Here is a 13,982-nt window from a genome sequence, read left to right on the forward strand (position 1 = left end):
ACAACTTATCACTGAACAAAAAAGCAGCAGAAAGGAGAAAAAAATACAGGTGGCAAGCTTTACACCTTAGACTTCTACACTATGTCTAGAACTTAACGGACTGAAACATGATCTGCAAAGATGATGAGAGCTGAACAGCAAAAGAAATCAAGAAACAATCAAGAAACCTAAGAGAACTGTAAAATTAAGAAAATCTAACCTACTGTAGTCAATAAATTACACTGTGTCAAGTCTGGTGTTTGCAAAGTTAGGGACAAAAATTTCAAGTACTTAGAATTAAGGATACTCTACCATTCATATCAACTCAAGATCTGAACAGTATTGCTAAAATACACACAAAGACATTATTAACCAGTGCAAAGGAAGAACTGAAAATATCTACATTAAAAGGAGACGGAATAAGGACAGACATATAAAAATAATATATAGTTACTTTAAAAAAACTACCCTCTTTCAATATTACAATGCAATACCAGTCACCTCATCTCACAGAGGACTCTGAAGAATAGGGGGGAAGTGAGTTCAATAGAAAGTAAAGAGAGTGTCAGTAATCAGGAGAATTCTGAAACATGTATTAGGTTCTTCTTTAACCTTAAAAAGGCAAAAATATAAAAGGAGATATGATAGAAAACCATAGAATCATAGAAACACAGAATGGTTTTGGGTTGAAAGGGACCTTTAAAGATGACCTAGTCCAACCCCCTGCCACAAGCAAAGACACCTCTTACTAGAGCAGGTTGCCCAAAGCCCCATCCAACCTGGCCTTGAACACTTCCAGGGATGGGGCATCCACAGCTGCTCTGGACAACCTGTTCCAGTACCTCACCACACTCATAGCGAAGAATTTCTTCCTAACATCAAATCTAAATCTACCCTCTTTCAGTTTAAAACCATTACCCCTTGTCTTATTGCTACCTACACTCCTCCCTCAATCGAAAAATCACCTCCCTCGGCCTGCTGGCCACGCTTCTTTTAATGTGACCCAGGATACGGTTGGCTTTCTGGGCTGCAAGCAGGCACTGCTGGCTCACGTCCAGTTTTTCATCTGTGAGTATCCCCAGGTCCTTCTCTGCAGGGCTGCTCTCAAACCACTCATCCCCCAGTCTGTATGGAGAGCAGGGGTTGCCCTGTCCCAGGTGCAGGTCCTTGCGCTTGGCCCTGTTGAACTTGATGAGGTTCATGTGGGCCCACTTCTAAAGCCTATCCAGGTCCCTCTGGATGGCATTCCTTACTATCTTATCAACTGCACTGCTCAGCTTGGTGTTATCCATGAACTTACTGAGGGTGTACTCAATTCCACTATCCCATGACACACTAATGAATAACAGAATAGAATCATCTGTTCACTTCTTCACAGAATACAGTTATAGTAGCCTTTTCCTTCAGAAAATAAAAATATTGCAAGTTCAAGACAAAAAAATCACAAAATACATAGTGATTTTGGAGTTAATCAAAAAGATCTGTGGGCAACAGGACTTTTTTTTTTTTAATATGACATTTCTCTGTCCTGGGCTGTCTGGGTTTTTGCCTTTAATCTTCTCCCCCTGTCTCATTCACTTTCACCAACTTGGTTTGATTCTACAGCTGTCCAATTCTTACCGTCTGTCTGTACAATCATGATAAACTTCCTTCTCCTTTCTTTCATTCCCGTCCCTCCCCTGTTATCTTCTCTCCTCCTCCAGGAAGGCGTGGAAATATTGAGAGGAGTGCAAACTTGATGCTGTTTTCTCTGTATTCTGCTCTACTTATTCTACAAAACCTGAAGTAAGTTGTATAGGTAGGAATTGTGTAATACTGTCTCAGTATAGTAACTAGAAGATTAGTAGATGGTGTAATACATATTTAAGGGCAGACAAAGTATCCAGGAAGAAAAAAAAAGCTGCACTAGTGTTCCTTTGCTTTTGCACTCTTATACAAATGGTAAGAAATTTTGAAGCAGCTTCATTTCAAGAAAGCACAGTTTAATCACTGAGTAGATTAAAGTTATCCTCTTTGCAAATTTTTAATTTCTACTGTGCCGAAAATGTTTGTATTACTGCTTTATTGAGTCATTGTGCGTGTGTGTGTAGGGGGAGCTGGAAAGAATAGGGGAATGGGATGCAGTTTTTTGCTTAAGAAAAAAAACATGCAAGACATTAGCCTAATTTTTGGGCTAAAGTCATTGACAATTTGATAGGTAAATATTGTCAAAAATGACTTTTTGGCTTCTGAGTTAAAAATTAATTGAAATTAATGAATAACAGTTCATATATGAATAGCATGTGTAGGCTATTTTTGTACAAACACAAATGCATTAGAATATAGTTGCTGATTATGTTTCCTTCAAAACCCTGAGGCCAAACCCCAGATTTTCATCACTGGCCGAAGTCCAAGAAAAAGAGAGCTATCCATAGAGTTAAGATGCAAGGCTCACTATAAATGGAATTGTGTTTTTGCATCACTTTTGCAAAGTTAAACAGCACTCCAATAGCTTATAGAAGTTAGATGAAGTAAAACACACACTATTCTACCTTCCCAGACAAGACTAAACTTAAGACACTATTGCTTGAGAACACAACAAACCATCTAGTACCATTTTAATATTAATTAGTACAATGTTATCATTAATGAAAACACTTAGATTAGGGTAAACTCTCCCATGTACCTCTGAATAACAAAAATATAGCTATGGTATGCAGATTTAGCTTAAATGTAGTACTCATTAACCTACACCAGGATGAAACTATCATTTTCACATTGCACCACTATTAAAACAAGATTTCAAAGAACATTTTAGGTATCTGTATCAAGTACTCCAAGATTAAAAGAATTACAGAATTAAAGGTCTGTAGGCAACTTACCTAAGCATAGGAAGACACAACCCCACACAGACAGACTTTACAAAATGCACATATCCTGTTCTCTCCAAACAGTCAGAATTGAATTCCTACATATTGTAGTGCCATTTTTGAGATGTAACTAACAGGTTGGTAGGATGCTATGTAGGGTACGCATATGTATGCATAGGGTAGAATGGTCCCTGGTTGCAGTCAATAAAGTACATGTGTGGGGGTTTCCTCCTCTCAGTTTTGCTGGCTTAGTTCAATACATAGAGTACTGTTGGTCCAGTGTTACAGGGACAGTCATTGTCCAACATTCTCCTTCAATTCCCTACTCCTACTTCAGTAGCTAGAAAGCTAGCTTCCTTCAAGGATAAGAATGTAAACTCATCAGTGCAGGGCTGAGTTTAAACTGAAATTTATAAATACTAACACAATATGCTGCCAAAGTATTGCTGGTAACAAACACAGTGAGAAAGCAGCTAAACAGAAACAGAACTGCACGGTAAAAATAAAATAAAATGGTATCACTGTGGTCTTAAGTCCTTCTCCCTGACAATTTCCAAACAATGGCTTCAAACAGAATTGACTAAAACACTTCTCAAAGGACCCTACAAAAATTCAAAACTAGGAGTGGGACAATATCCAAGATTATTATTAGGACTTTCCACAAAAACCACCACCCTAATCTAAGTAGGGCAAGATGATGCTTATCAACCCACAGATAAACAAAGTGCAGTCACTTCCCCATATCGTGCTGTAGACCACCATGTTTTCAATCATGAACCAACAAACCATTTGCATTTTAAGCTTTTCTTGCCCAGTCTGACACCACAAAGGCTATCAAACCCACAAATGCTCTAAAATTGAGTGAACAAACAATAACAGTTATTTCATTATGAGAACTGGCTTTCAACTCCATTTTCAACTGGAGTTTTTACACACTGTTTATGAGGCCAATTTTTATTTAATAACTTACCTTTAGCATACTGCCTCATGCTTTCCATATAGGCAGAGAGATTTTCTGCAACCAATGTAACTAGGGCATGATTGTGCTGAAGTTGATTGATTAAGTCATGTCGGTAAAACACATGGGGACTTCGTTGAGTTTGACTGAAATTAAAATATAAGTGTTGTAAGAAAAGCAGAGAAGTCTTGCACCTAACAGTCCATAAACCTATTTAAGAAACTAATGTCTTCAATGCAAGTTCTAAACTTTGCTAAAAGATCTAAAATAAAAAGCATACTAGGTCTCTGACAATGCTTTTTTTTTTTTCTTCTGATGCATCAATAGTTTTTACCAGTTATTAAAAGCAGTTACATAATGAGGATTATACAGTTGTAGTACGTATGAAAAGTATCGAAGCAATCTGAGCAGTTAAGTGTGCTGGAGGCAGAATATCTGCAGCAAGTCAGGAATAGAAATACCTGCCTGCAAACCGCACGGTAAAGATGGAGACTCTCGGCTGTAGTATAGCTACAATATGCATAACCACAGTTTCTTCCACATCCGATATTATTTTCTTAATTTAATATTAAAACAAACTAAAACTGTCAATTTTCAGAATGAAAGCTGTCTTGTATTTTTTCAATACTTCAAAAAACTACACAGCTCTACATTACCTTTTTCCTTCCCTAACAATATCTAAAAAAAGTTGGTGCAGACAAAAAAGCAGTTACATGCAACATACAGTGTAAGAAAAAACAGAAGGAAAGTTCAAAAGAAGAAACACCACAAATAAATAATTAAATGATAATTTATGTCTACTATAAAAAATCTCACCAAAATGCTACTCTTAAAGGATATTAGTCATATTTAGTTTGCAAAAGTAAACTGCGAGAGCAAATACATAGCTTGAGCACAACACCCACATGCCATGAGCACTATCAAATTCTAGAACGTGGGACTACTAATTGCCCCTGCAGAATAACCTTAAAATGCTTCATCTCCTCTATAGCACGGCACTCACGTCTTGGCTGCATAACCAATGCAAATTTGCATGGCTCTTCCAAGAGAAAGAGGGGGAAAAAGGAGCTATTTGTTGTACTGCCTCTCTGCTGTTCCCAATAGCCTGCCCAGAAGAAATATAAATGAGATTTCAGAACTGTTCTCCTTTCCTCCAACTGTCAGAGTACACTCCAGAACTAGCTGACTAGACTGCTGGTAGGAACTTTCATCCTTCCTGGGAAACCTGGTCTCGGTACCACATGAGCTACAACACTCGACAGTATCACCACACCTTGTGAGAACAGTAGGGGAGGCAAGAAATCCTAGTTCCATAATCAGCTGCTAATGATCTTGCAGATGATAACCACACTGCACTGTAGACGTAATGACAACAGCTCAATTGATTCATCAGAACAAAGATCACTGTCAATTTGGGTTTAAAAGACAGAAGCCATCAACTTTCTTCCCAGATATCCAGTAATTTTGTTATCTGCTACCAGCAGAACATGGCCTACTAAGCACAGACATCTTCAAAAGACTGTTTCATAATATTCAGAGTTTTCCAGAACAGCTTGGAAAAGGCATTTAAAGCACAAATTGTGTTAAAAAAAACGAAGTCTGCGGTACAGAAAACGAAATACATAGAAGCATGAAGGCAGAAAACACACAGGACTTCATATACACAGAAAGAATGTCCTTTGTTTTCACCGTAAGAAACTTTCCAAGTACACTTCATTCCAACTCTGTCAACCCCCTTGCTCAGCATAAACTAGAGGTAAAAACAACAAAACATTATATGTCTGTTTTAGTGGCTACCTGAGACACTAGCTCTAGATAGAAGGATGTATTGACAAAAGGTAACATTAAATAAGAACACTGATGATTTAGGAAGTACAGATGGTGAAACACTCACGGGAACGAGCATAAGCAAGGAGGTGTATTTTGTTGAATTTAGATGCCGATAGCTTGGTTCATACACTCATAATATTAGGCATTTGTATCAACCTCACCAAATATAGCAAAGGGAAAACTTTATCTGCAGAAGACTAAGTAAATCTTCCAAGATACACTTTACATGTTGCCCCTCACACCCCTCAATCACATGCACAAACAGACAATTTGGACACATGGATTCACCTGGGTTAGCAACCAGTTCAAAAAGCTGGTAATTTTAAGGACTAGAGTTATGAGCTAGGAGTTGTTGCATAGTATTTGTGAGCAACATGTAAACTGTTATTTTAATCATCTGCTAAGATGGAGTCAAAGGCAAGATGACTGTACATATGCACAGAAGAAAAAGCTAATTTGACAAGACTTTTCAAGTTTGCTTTCTACAGTTAAAGCAAACTCCACATAAAACTACAAAATTATCCCATAAGCCTCTAAGGTTGGGCTAATTGATGATGTTTCCATTATAATATACTGCTTTACTAATTAACTGAGAAACATGAAAAATGGATGTTAAGAGCAAAACTTATCTTTCCATTACTCTTCTGCTAAATGGATATCAAAAGCCAATGTATAGGAAGAGAAGATATCATTTTGAAATGAATGCCCAAGTACTTTAGAAATGCTAAGAACAACATACAGTAATTAGACTATATTTATTTTCTGCAAAAAATATTCGCGGTGACAAAGCCAAAGTCCCAACCAACTTAATTTAAATGGATTTTTTTAAAAAACAGTAAGATTATTTATCTGCGCATATAACTTGCCTCACATAATACTGCATATGACTCAGCTTTCAAAGTCGAGAGATCATCTATTAAGCCAGTAAATGCTATCTACCATTAAAAGCAGACATTAAAGGTCCAGAGACATAAACCAGCAAATTCTTCTTTTAGGTTAAAAAAAAAAAAAAGTGACTTGAGACTAAGTTCATCATTGTCTTAAAGCAGTTACAAAATTCAAACTCTTACAGAAGGTCCTAACAATGTTCAATTAATTCTTCTAGGCAAGCAATTTTGGAGACCAACCTCGTACTGCTAGGGTAGACACAGGTCAAACCTAAGCACTTGAGAGTGGTCTACAGGAGACATTCTCCCTTTCAACACAGAGAAAAATGAATAATTTTCTGTACCCTAAGAATCGTTGAGTAACAAAGTTGACTATTTCTTAACATTAACTGGTATCCTTGCACCCATCCAAGAATTACTTTCTAATGCTATTGCAATTCTGGTTAAGCTAAACTCCCAAAACATATAGTGTTTCCCTGTAGTCAGGAAGTTAAATGTTGCCAAAGCAACTATATAACCTATTTGTCACTTTGCTCAACTTCAGAAATAACTGTCAACAATTATATCCTCCTCCCCAAAAGAATCTCTACAGTGCTAATGACATAACATAATTTATACTTATGTTTGCCAACTGTCAACAGCCTTACTCGTTCTGGACTAAACTTTTAATTGCAAATGAATTTAAACACCCAAAAAGAGTGGTATAACGATTATGGAATTAACGTCACACACAGAAAGCTCTGTGTGATATTTTGAGACAACTGTCACAATGAACAACTGTTTCAACCTATTTTCAACCCAAATTCTTGAAGGACAGTAGAGATTTAAGTTTTAAGTCGGCATGTGTTAGATGCATGCATTACAGTTTCCCAACTGTATCAATATTACAAATTATCTGGAAGCTCGGAGGACTGGAAAGTCACTAATTACTTCAAAATCATGTTTTAACTCACTATGGTGTCCCAGTCACCTGTGCAATAATTTCTGATTAAAGAACTCCCTCAAATGCATCTACCTAATAAAGGCTTCTTCACATGAGAGTCCCCTGAGTAAAACCTTTAATCTAAAGTTTTCTTTCCTACTTTACATGTTTTCAAATTCTGCATAAAACTGATGTATTACCACATACTGCAATGCAGACTTCAGTGAAGTTTGACAAATGGAAGAAACAATCTGACCAAAAATAGGGACAGAGATTCAAGCCATCCAACTGTACATATGCTTGCCTTAGAGCAAAACTAAATTTCTATAGTCAAAAGAAAAGTTAGGTTCCTTCCAAGATTAGTTCAGAGCAGAAACCCAATCAGGGCCTTGAATGAGCTCTGCTTCAAGAATTGAAAGCAAAGCTTTTTTGTTCCAGCACTATGCTATTAAGTGTCCAACTTGAACAAGTACCGAAAGTAACCAGGTAGCTACATTCCCCTAGATCCTAGGGCCTGTAAAAGGTTAAGAACTAAGACACAGAAAACAGACATATGTGCTAATAAGTTAGTATCTTTGCGACCTTGCTGCAAAAACCTCAATCAATCATTAATGAAAAATTGTAACGGATTAAAGTGTCATGAAAACTGAGAAATAGGTTGCAAACTAAATGAATAAAGAAGCCTCCAAGAGCCAGGAATGCAATATCACAGCTCCTTAAACCAGTATCAGTAAGAAGGTAGTGTTGGGTAAACTGAAGGCTTGTTTTCTTCAACTTTCCCTGCCTTGATCTTGTAAGCAGACTTTAACAGCAATATTGATTTGAATAGTTTACCTGCTTACAAGAATGAAAACAAAGCAATTATATAGCACTGATAAATAAACAACTTTTTCCTGAAGTTTGTAAAACTTCTCATGTGGATACAAAATTTTTTTGGCAAACAATTTCTGTAGTGAGAAAGTATGTTAATGAAATCAAGTTTCTAGATTTTAACAAGTCCTTTTTTGGATTTTCATATATATATTTTTAATTACACACAAGATAACGTATCTTATTTATACTTTGTAAGCTAATTTTACTGTTAAGCACTGAAGTCCACACCTAACAGAAAACAAACCCAGATTCTCTGCAAATCAGACTACTATTCTTCTAAAAATGAGTAAAAGCATGTTTCAGAGAAAGAGTTCACATTAATGCTCTCTTACAAAACACTGTGTTTTAATTTTTAGATGCTGTCTATACACGTTAAAACACAAAAGAGCATCTTCAAACACAGGTAAAGATTTAACTAAGGTCTCCCTGCCTCTCATTTAAAATAAAAAAAAGGCAAAAAATTGCTTCATTCCAACCCTCTCAACTTATAAGAGACACTGTATTTGCATTCCATTCTTACCTCATATTCTGTGGTGCTTCACCAAACAAACTGCAAATTTCTCTAATTTGTTTCAGTGCAGGAATGACCCATTTGTCATTTGTGCGAAGCTCTTCTATAAAACGATCTATCCACTGGATTTTTTGTGTATCTCGATCCTTAAAGAACAAGTGTTTACAATCAAGTATATTTTAGAAACAATAATCATTTCCCCACTTTATTTGCTTCCACAACATAACAGAACACACAAAGCCACACAACTACTAGACCAACTTAGTTCTGAAGCATACATTCGTAAGATTATCTGAACAGCACTGCATCCTAGCAGAAGCTATCAGTATGGTACAAACTCTGCCTGCAACAACCACTGAAGAATTCAGTACATATTTAAGAAAAAATATAGCTAGATAAGATCATTAGTCTTAAACTCAGTTGCTTTTTCTCCTTTCAATTATTTCTACTCATTGGTCAGACTAAACTGCTATAAAATATCAAGAAACAATGAGGAGCAGTTTCTCAACTACGAAACAAAACCTGCCAATGGCTGTAAAGGTGGATAATAGATTAATTTTGAAGCACAACAAATTAAATATTTTGGCTGACATTTGCTATATTACCAACACCCTTAATTATTTTTTTTGGGGGTGGGGGGGGGGTGGGGGGGTGGAGAGTGAAACTTTTAGTGACTGATTTCACAACAGAATCATACCAGATTACACACCTGTGAACAGCTGTAATCTAAGATTTTAATATGAGCACTAAGAGCCTGGTCCATGATATCAACTGGTACATCATCACTATGAGCCAAATTCCATAAAAGGTTCAGCACTTTGTGTGCCATCACACCATCCTTGTCATCCTCTGCAAGACGACGGATTAACTCAAGTAGCTTCTCACGTTGTTTCTTGCTTGCATTTGTCCAACTTGCCTAAAGAAAGATTTTATTCAATATCAAAGTTACGCTTTTCTAATCTCACATGCTATAGCATGAACCATTAAATTGATGCAGAAATATAGTATTCACAGAAAATAGTATTCACATTTTTTCATTAAAAATACCACGTTATAGCAATACCTAAGTCAAAACTGAACAGTTCTAGCATTTACAGTTTAAATGTATTTAACTTTGAGACTTAAAAATTAAGGATCTTTAAATAAACACCACAGATATGCTTGTAAAAGCTAACAACAACACCGACCAGTTCACGAGTAGTCAAAACAGACTGGACTCAGCTGTTTCTTACAAATGCTTTCTCAAAACTCCTGTGCTTATACTTAAACACTCCTAATTAACTTACAGTCGCTAAATGAGTAAAAATTCCGTATTACTGGTGCCTCTGAATCTGACAGAAACAAATGTTCTCTCTATCAAGTTAACCTTTTTTCTGAGTGAGTTATCAATATAACATTGCTTCATATCCGTCTCTCAGAGTCAGACATGGTGGCTTACCCATAGAACTTCTGAGCATTTAAGTCAATATCTAAATTACGGAGGATTCAGCTCATATTTACCAAATCAGAAGTCACCCATTAATTGGAGCACAAATTGCATGCAAGCCAAAATGTTACTGTCAGGCATTTATCTAAAAACAGAAAACTGAGTCTACAAAGCTTGCTTGCATTTTCTCACCTCCTGAAAGTGCAACAGGAGAACAGTCCACGTGACTACTACTAGAAGCTAAAAATGTAAATGTTAGCATACATAAAAAGCCAGTGAATAACACAATCTTTCAGAAACAAGTTGTTTTGTGTAATGGCTACAATCAAATCATTCTATGTTTATAAACATTTTACTTTATCTTCCTGTTTCCTCCTATGTGTATGTTAACCAGGGCAAAATTATTACATGATAAAGATGAAGTGGGGAAAGGAGTCCTTCACCTCCTCCTCTACTTGAAGATGCTAAGTAGCAATAACTGGTAAATTTCATGAAAGGTACTCTAACACTAAGAGAAAAGCATTATTTATCAAACCACCAACAATTAATAATTTAGAATAGACACAATAAGGTATTAAAGGTAAGTAATTTATTTGAAAAGGTCAATATGCATAGTGACATTTAGCAATCCTACAGTCCTCAACATACGTGCATTATCCAGATGTGATCATCAATTAAACTAGCATAATGAGCCTTTGCTTTAGACAGGAAGTAAACAAAACTCACAGTGGATGCTCAATAAAGTATAACACGATCTAGCAGTTTTAATAGTACACATTACAAATTGTTGCTATATACAGGAAAGTCTTTTAACACAAGAAAACTGCCCACATAAAGTACATGTTGAAAGAGTCACAAATCCGTAGCCAACTTCACAATCCGTTTCCTGAGTACAGTCAAAACATGCATAATTACCTTAAAACAATCGAACAGATGATCAAGCTGTTCAGGAGAGAAATCCCAAGCTAATTTTGCAAGGAGGTCATGTACATTCTTTACAATGGCTTCGTGTTTTCCTGCCTGTCAAGAAGACAAAAAGAATTGACCAACGTTTGTAACAATCAATATTAACTCAAGTAGTAAGACATCCTCTATTGGTTTTACAAGAAGGCTGTCTGAAGTGCTCAGCAAGAATAGCTGATGTTGCGGGAGCAGTGTCAAACTAGTATCCATTTCACTGGGAAATCATATTATTTAAGTTTGCCTTGTATGTGTAACTATTCAAAAAGTGAGTGCATTGTGCATGTACACAAGTATTTATTTAGAATTATGAATACTGCAGTCACAATATTTATTTTTTTAAATCATATTAGGATGGTAAAATGTAGTCTACACCAGCATTTAAATTTACAAATTAGTATTTTCTCTTTTTTTTTTTTTTTTAAGGACTCAAAATCCACTTCTTCAATGAATTTCACTGAATTTCATTTAAGCTGCAAGACAATTTTTAGTATTTCCACATATTTACACGTAATTTCTTAGGCTGAAATATTTCTTTTGTGCTAGCAGATTCATGAACGACTTGTTAGCCAACAGCAGCTTATAACCTTATAAAATCTATCAACCAAACAACTAATGGCAAAGTCTTGAGTTATATACTAGATAATATTTTAAATTAGAGTTTGGCGTATATCACAATTTTGACATTTAAGGACCAAGACAACACAGGAAAAACAGCTAACTGAATTTTGACTCTGGGTGAGAAGAACGTTTCCTTCTTATAATTCCCTGCAGGATAGCACATCCTATACTTTAAATCTGCACTCATGAAAAACAACAGTTTTGGACTATATGTATCAGTAGCTAGTCTACTATAGAAAAATTTCCCCCAAGTGTAGAAAAAAATATGCAAGAGAAAAAAAATCTCTGATGTAATTAATCTTTTAGAGTATTAAAAATACATGCTTGAGCAGTTTTGGAAATAATTTCCTCTAAAAGCTTGCATCAGTAGTTCACTTAAAAACAACAAAAACAGCCCCTAATATGTTGTGCTGTAGAATTCTTAATTGTGGGCCCTAAATTTACTTAAAAAAAAAAAGTAGCAGCATTCATTTTCATGTTATCAGTCAGATGATGAGAGAAGGAATTACTGAACCAGTTATACCACTCAATTTTGCAAAATATCTCCTCCTTTTATTCTCTTAGTAGTCCATTTTCTGGATAGATAGAAAAACTGAGAGCATACAGGACAAAAAGACCATCTCTAGTGTAACATATGAAAGGAGAAGCATGTACTGGAGCTGTATAACACAGCATGAGGAGATACAAAACCTAGCGTGTGAACTGTGAGCTTACTGTATGGAAACAGGGAAGCCCATTTAGAGTCCTAGCTAAATGCTCTAGAATGTAAGTAATAAAATCCCAACACTAATCTCTGCAATTTTATTTCTTGTCCATCTGGATGAATTCCTGTAACTCAACAGGTTGCAACTTAATTCTTGCCTTTAGAGTCTTCAACGTTATTCCTTGAATCAAACACTTTTATTTTGTAAATGCTGTCTTTGTAAGATCAGTAAAACTTAAAGCTTATGTTGCCTTCTGAAGCCAAAAGTAGCATATTTTTATTACTTCTCATGGACTATTTATTTTTATTCTAGTTGTATATTGAGATTCTCAGGGCACTACTGTATCATGAACTGTAAATCTGTGCATGCTCACCCTCTAAACCCAGGCAAAACATAATGGCTCCAGTCTGAAAGCAAAACCACATCAGTACTGCACTGAGTCAGAGCTAAAATAGCCTGCCTGTTATATAAAGCTACACAGTAAATCAACTCCCGCTACCGAAATTTCATGCTCCAGCTGCTCTTAGAGGCAATCATTTAGTAAGAACTTCTAAAAACTACTAAACATGCTGAGTAGTGAATATGGAAAAATAATATTCTATATTAGCAGACTTTGGTATTCTTACCTTTTTTTTTTTTTTTTTTTTTTTTTTTTATTTCTGTTTTAATTTCATGGCCAAAGCCACGGTGAAAACATCTACCTGAGTAAGGCCTACTGAATCCAATTTTCAGTGGAAAAAAAAACAAACACAAAAACGCAAAACAAACCTGCAAGTGCACCGTGGCAACAATCTAACTGAAAGCAAGAAAAAAAAAAAGTGAGCAGAGTAAAGCAGGTATTTGAAAGCATGGAAGATTTATTCCCAAACTTATTTTGTAACTGTTGCGGTGGGCTATCCCTATCTTTTAAGGGTTGCACAACTTGTTCATGCATTTCTGGAACAGTAGAAGTATGGCTTAAACTAACTTATCCACACATCCCTGTTTTCAGGGCCTCTGAGTAATATACTTAACTGCCTGGAAGATTTCCCCCCCCGCCCAAATTTTGGTCACTTTTTCCTACAGAAGGTGAAGCTTCCTATAGAAGGTGATAGCTAATAAAGCCTACAAGAAGCATAATTACTTTTCTAAATCTTTCCCCACTGCCCAGATTTCTTACAAAGACAGTCTGGAAAGCTCTACAGACAAGTTGAAAACAAACAGTATGATCACCTTAATTCAAGTGATCTGTGATTGCTTTAAGCTACGAGATGTAGTTTTCTACATGGGATTTGAGTATAACTAAGAAAAAAACATTGTCTTGAGTTTCAGCCTGCGTAGTTACTATCATGCTGGAACTGAAGTCTAGAGATTATGAAGTTGAAATATCAGAGATCTCAAGTGAAGCCTCCACTACACTGCCTGCAGTCCCAAGTGCTTTAAACAAACCTGAACAAGGGGTGTCTGAATAGGGACACCTATA

The 13,982-nt window shown here is 36.0% G+C and overlaps 1 protein-coding gene across 2 annotated transcripts in view; it reads right to left on the reverse strand.

Annotated features, from left to right (window-relative positions):
- USP9X (ubiquitin specific peptidase 9 X-linked) overlaps window positions 1–13,982 on the reverse strand; it is a 102,477-nt gene that overhangs the window by 47,929 nt on the left and 40,566 nt on the right. For both annotated transcript variants that reach the window (XM_040530497.1, XM_040530487.1), the window contains exons 11-14: window positions 11,151–11,255; window positions 9,519–9,725; window positions 8,819–8,955; window positions 3,799–3,932 (exon numbers count right to left, since the gene is read on the reverse strand). In XM_040530497.1, the coding sequence (XP_040386431.1) occupies window positions 3,799–3,932; window positions 8,819–8,955; window positions 9,519–9,725; window positions 11,151–11,255 (583 nt within the window). The remainder of the gene's footprint in view (window positions 1–3,798; window positions 3,933–8,818; window positions 8,956–9,518; window positions 9,726–11,150; window positions 11,256–13,982) is intronic.

Source organism: Cygnus olor, chromosome 1 (assembly GCF_009769625.2).
Source record: "Cygnus olor isolate bCygOlo1 chromosome 1, bCygOlo1.pri.v2, whole genome shotgun sequence".
NCBI lineage: Eukaryota > Metazoa > Chordata > Aves > Anseriformes > Anatidae > Cygnus > Cygnus olor.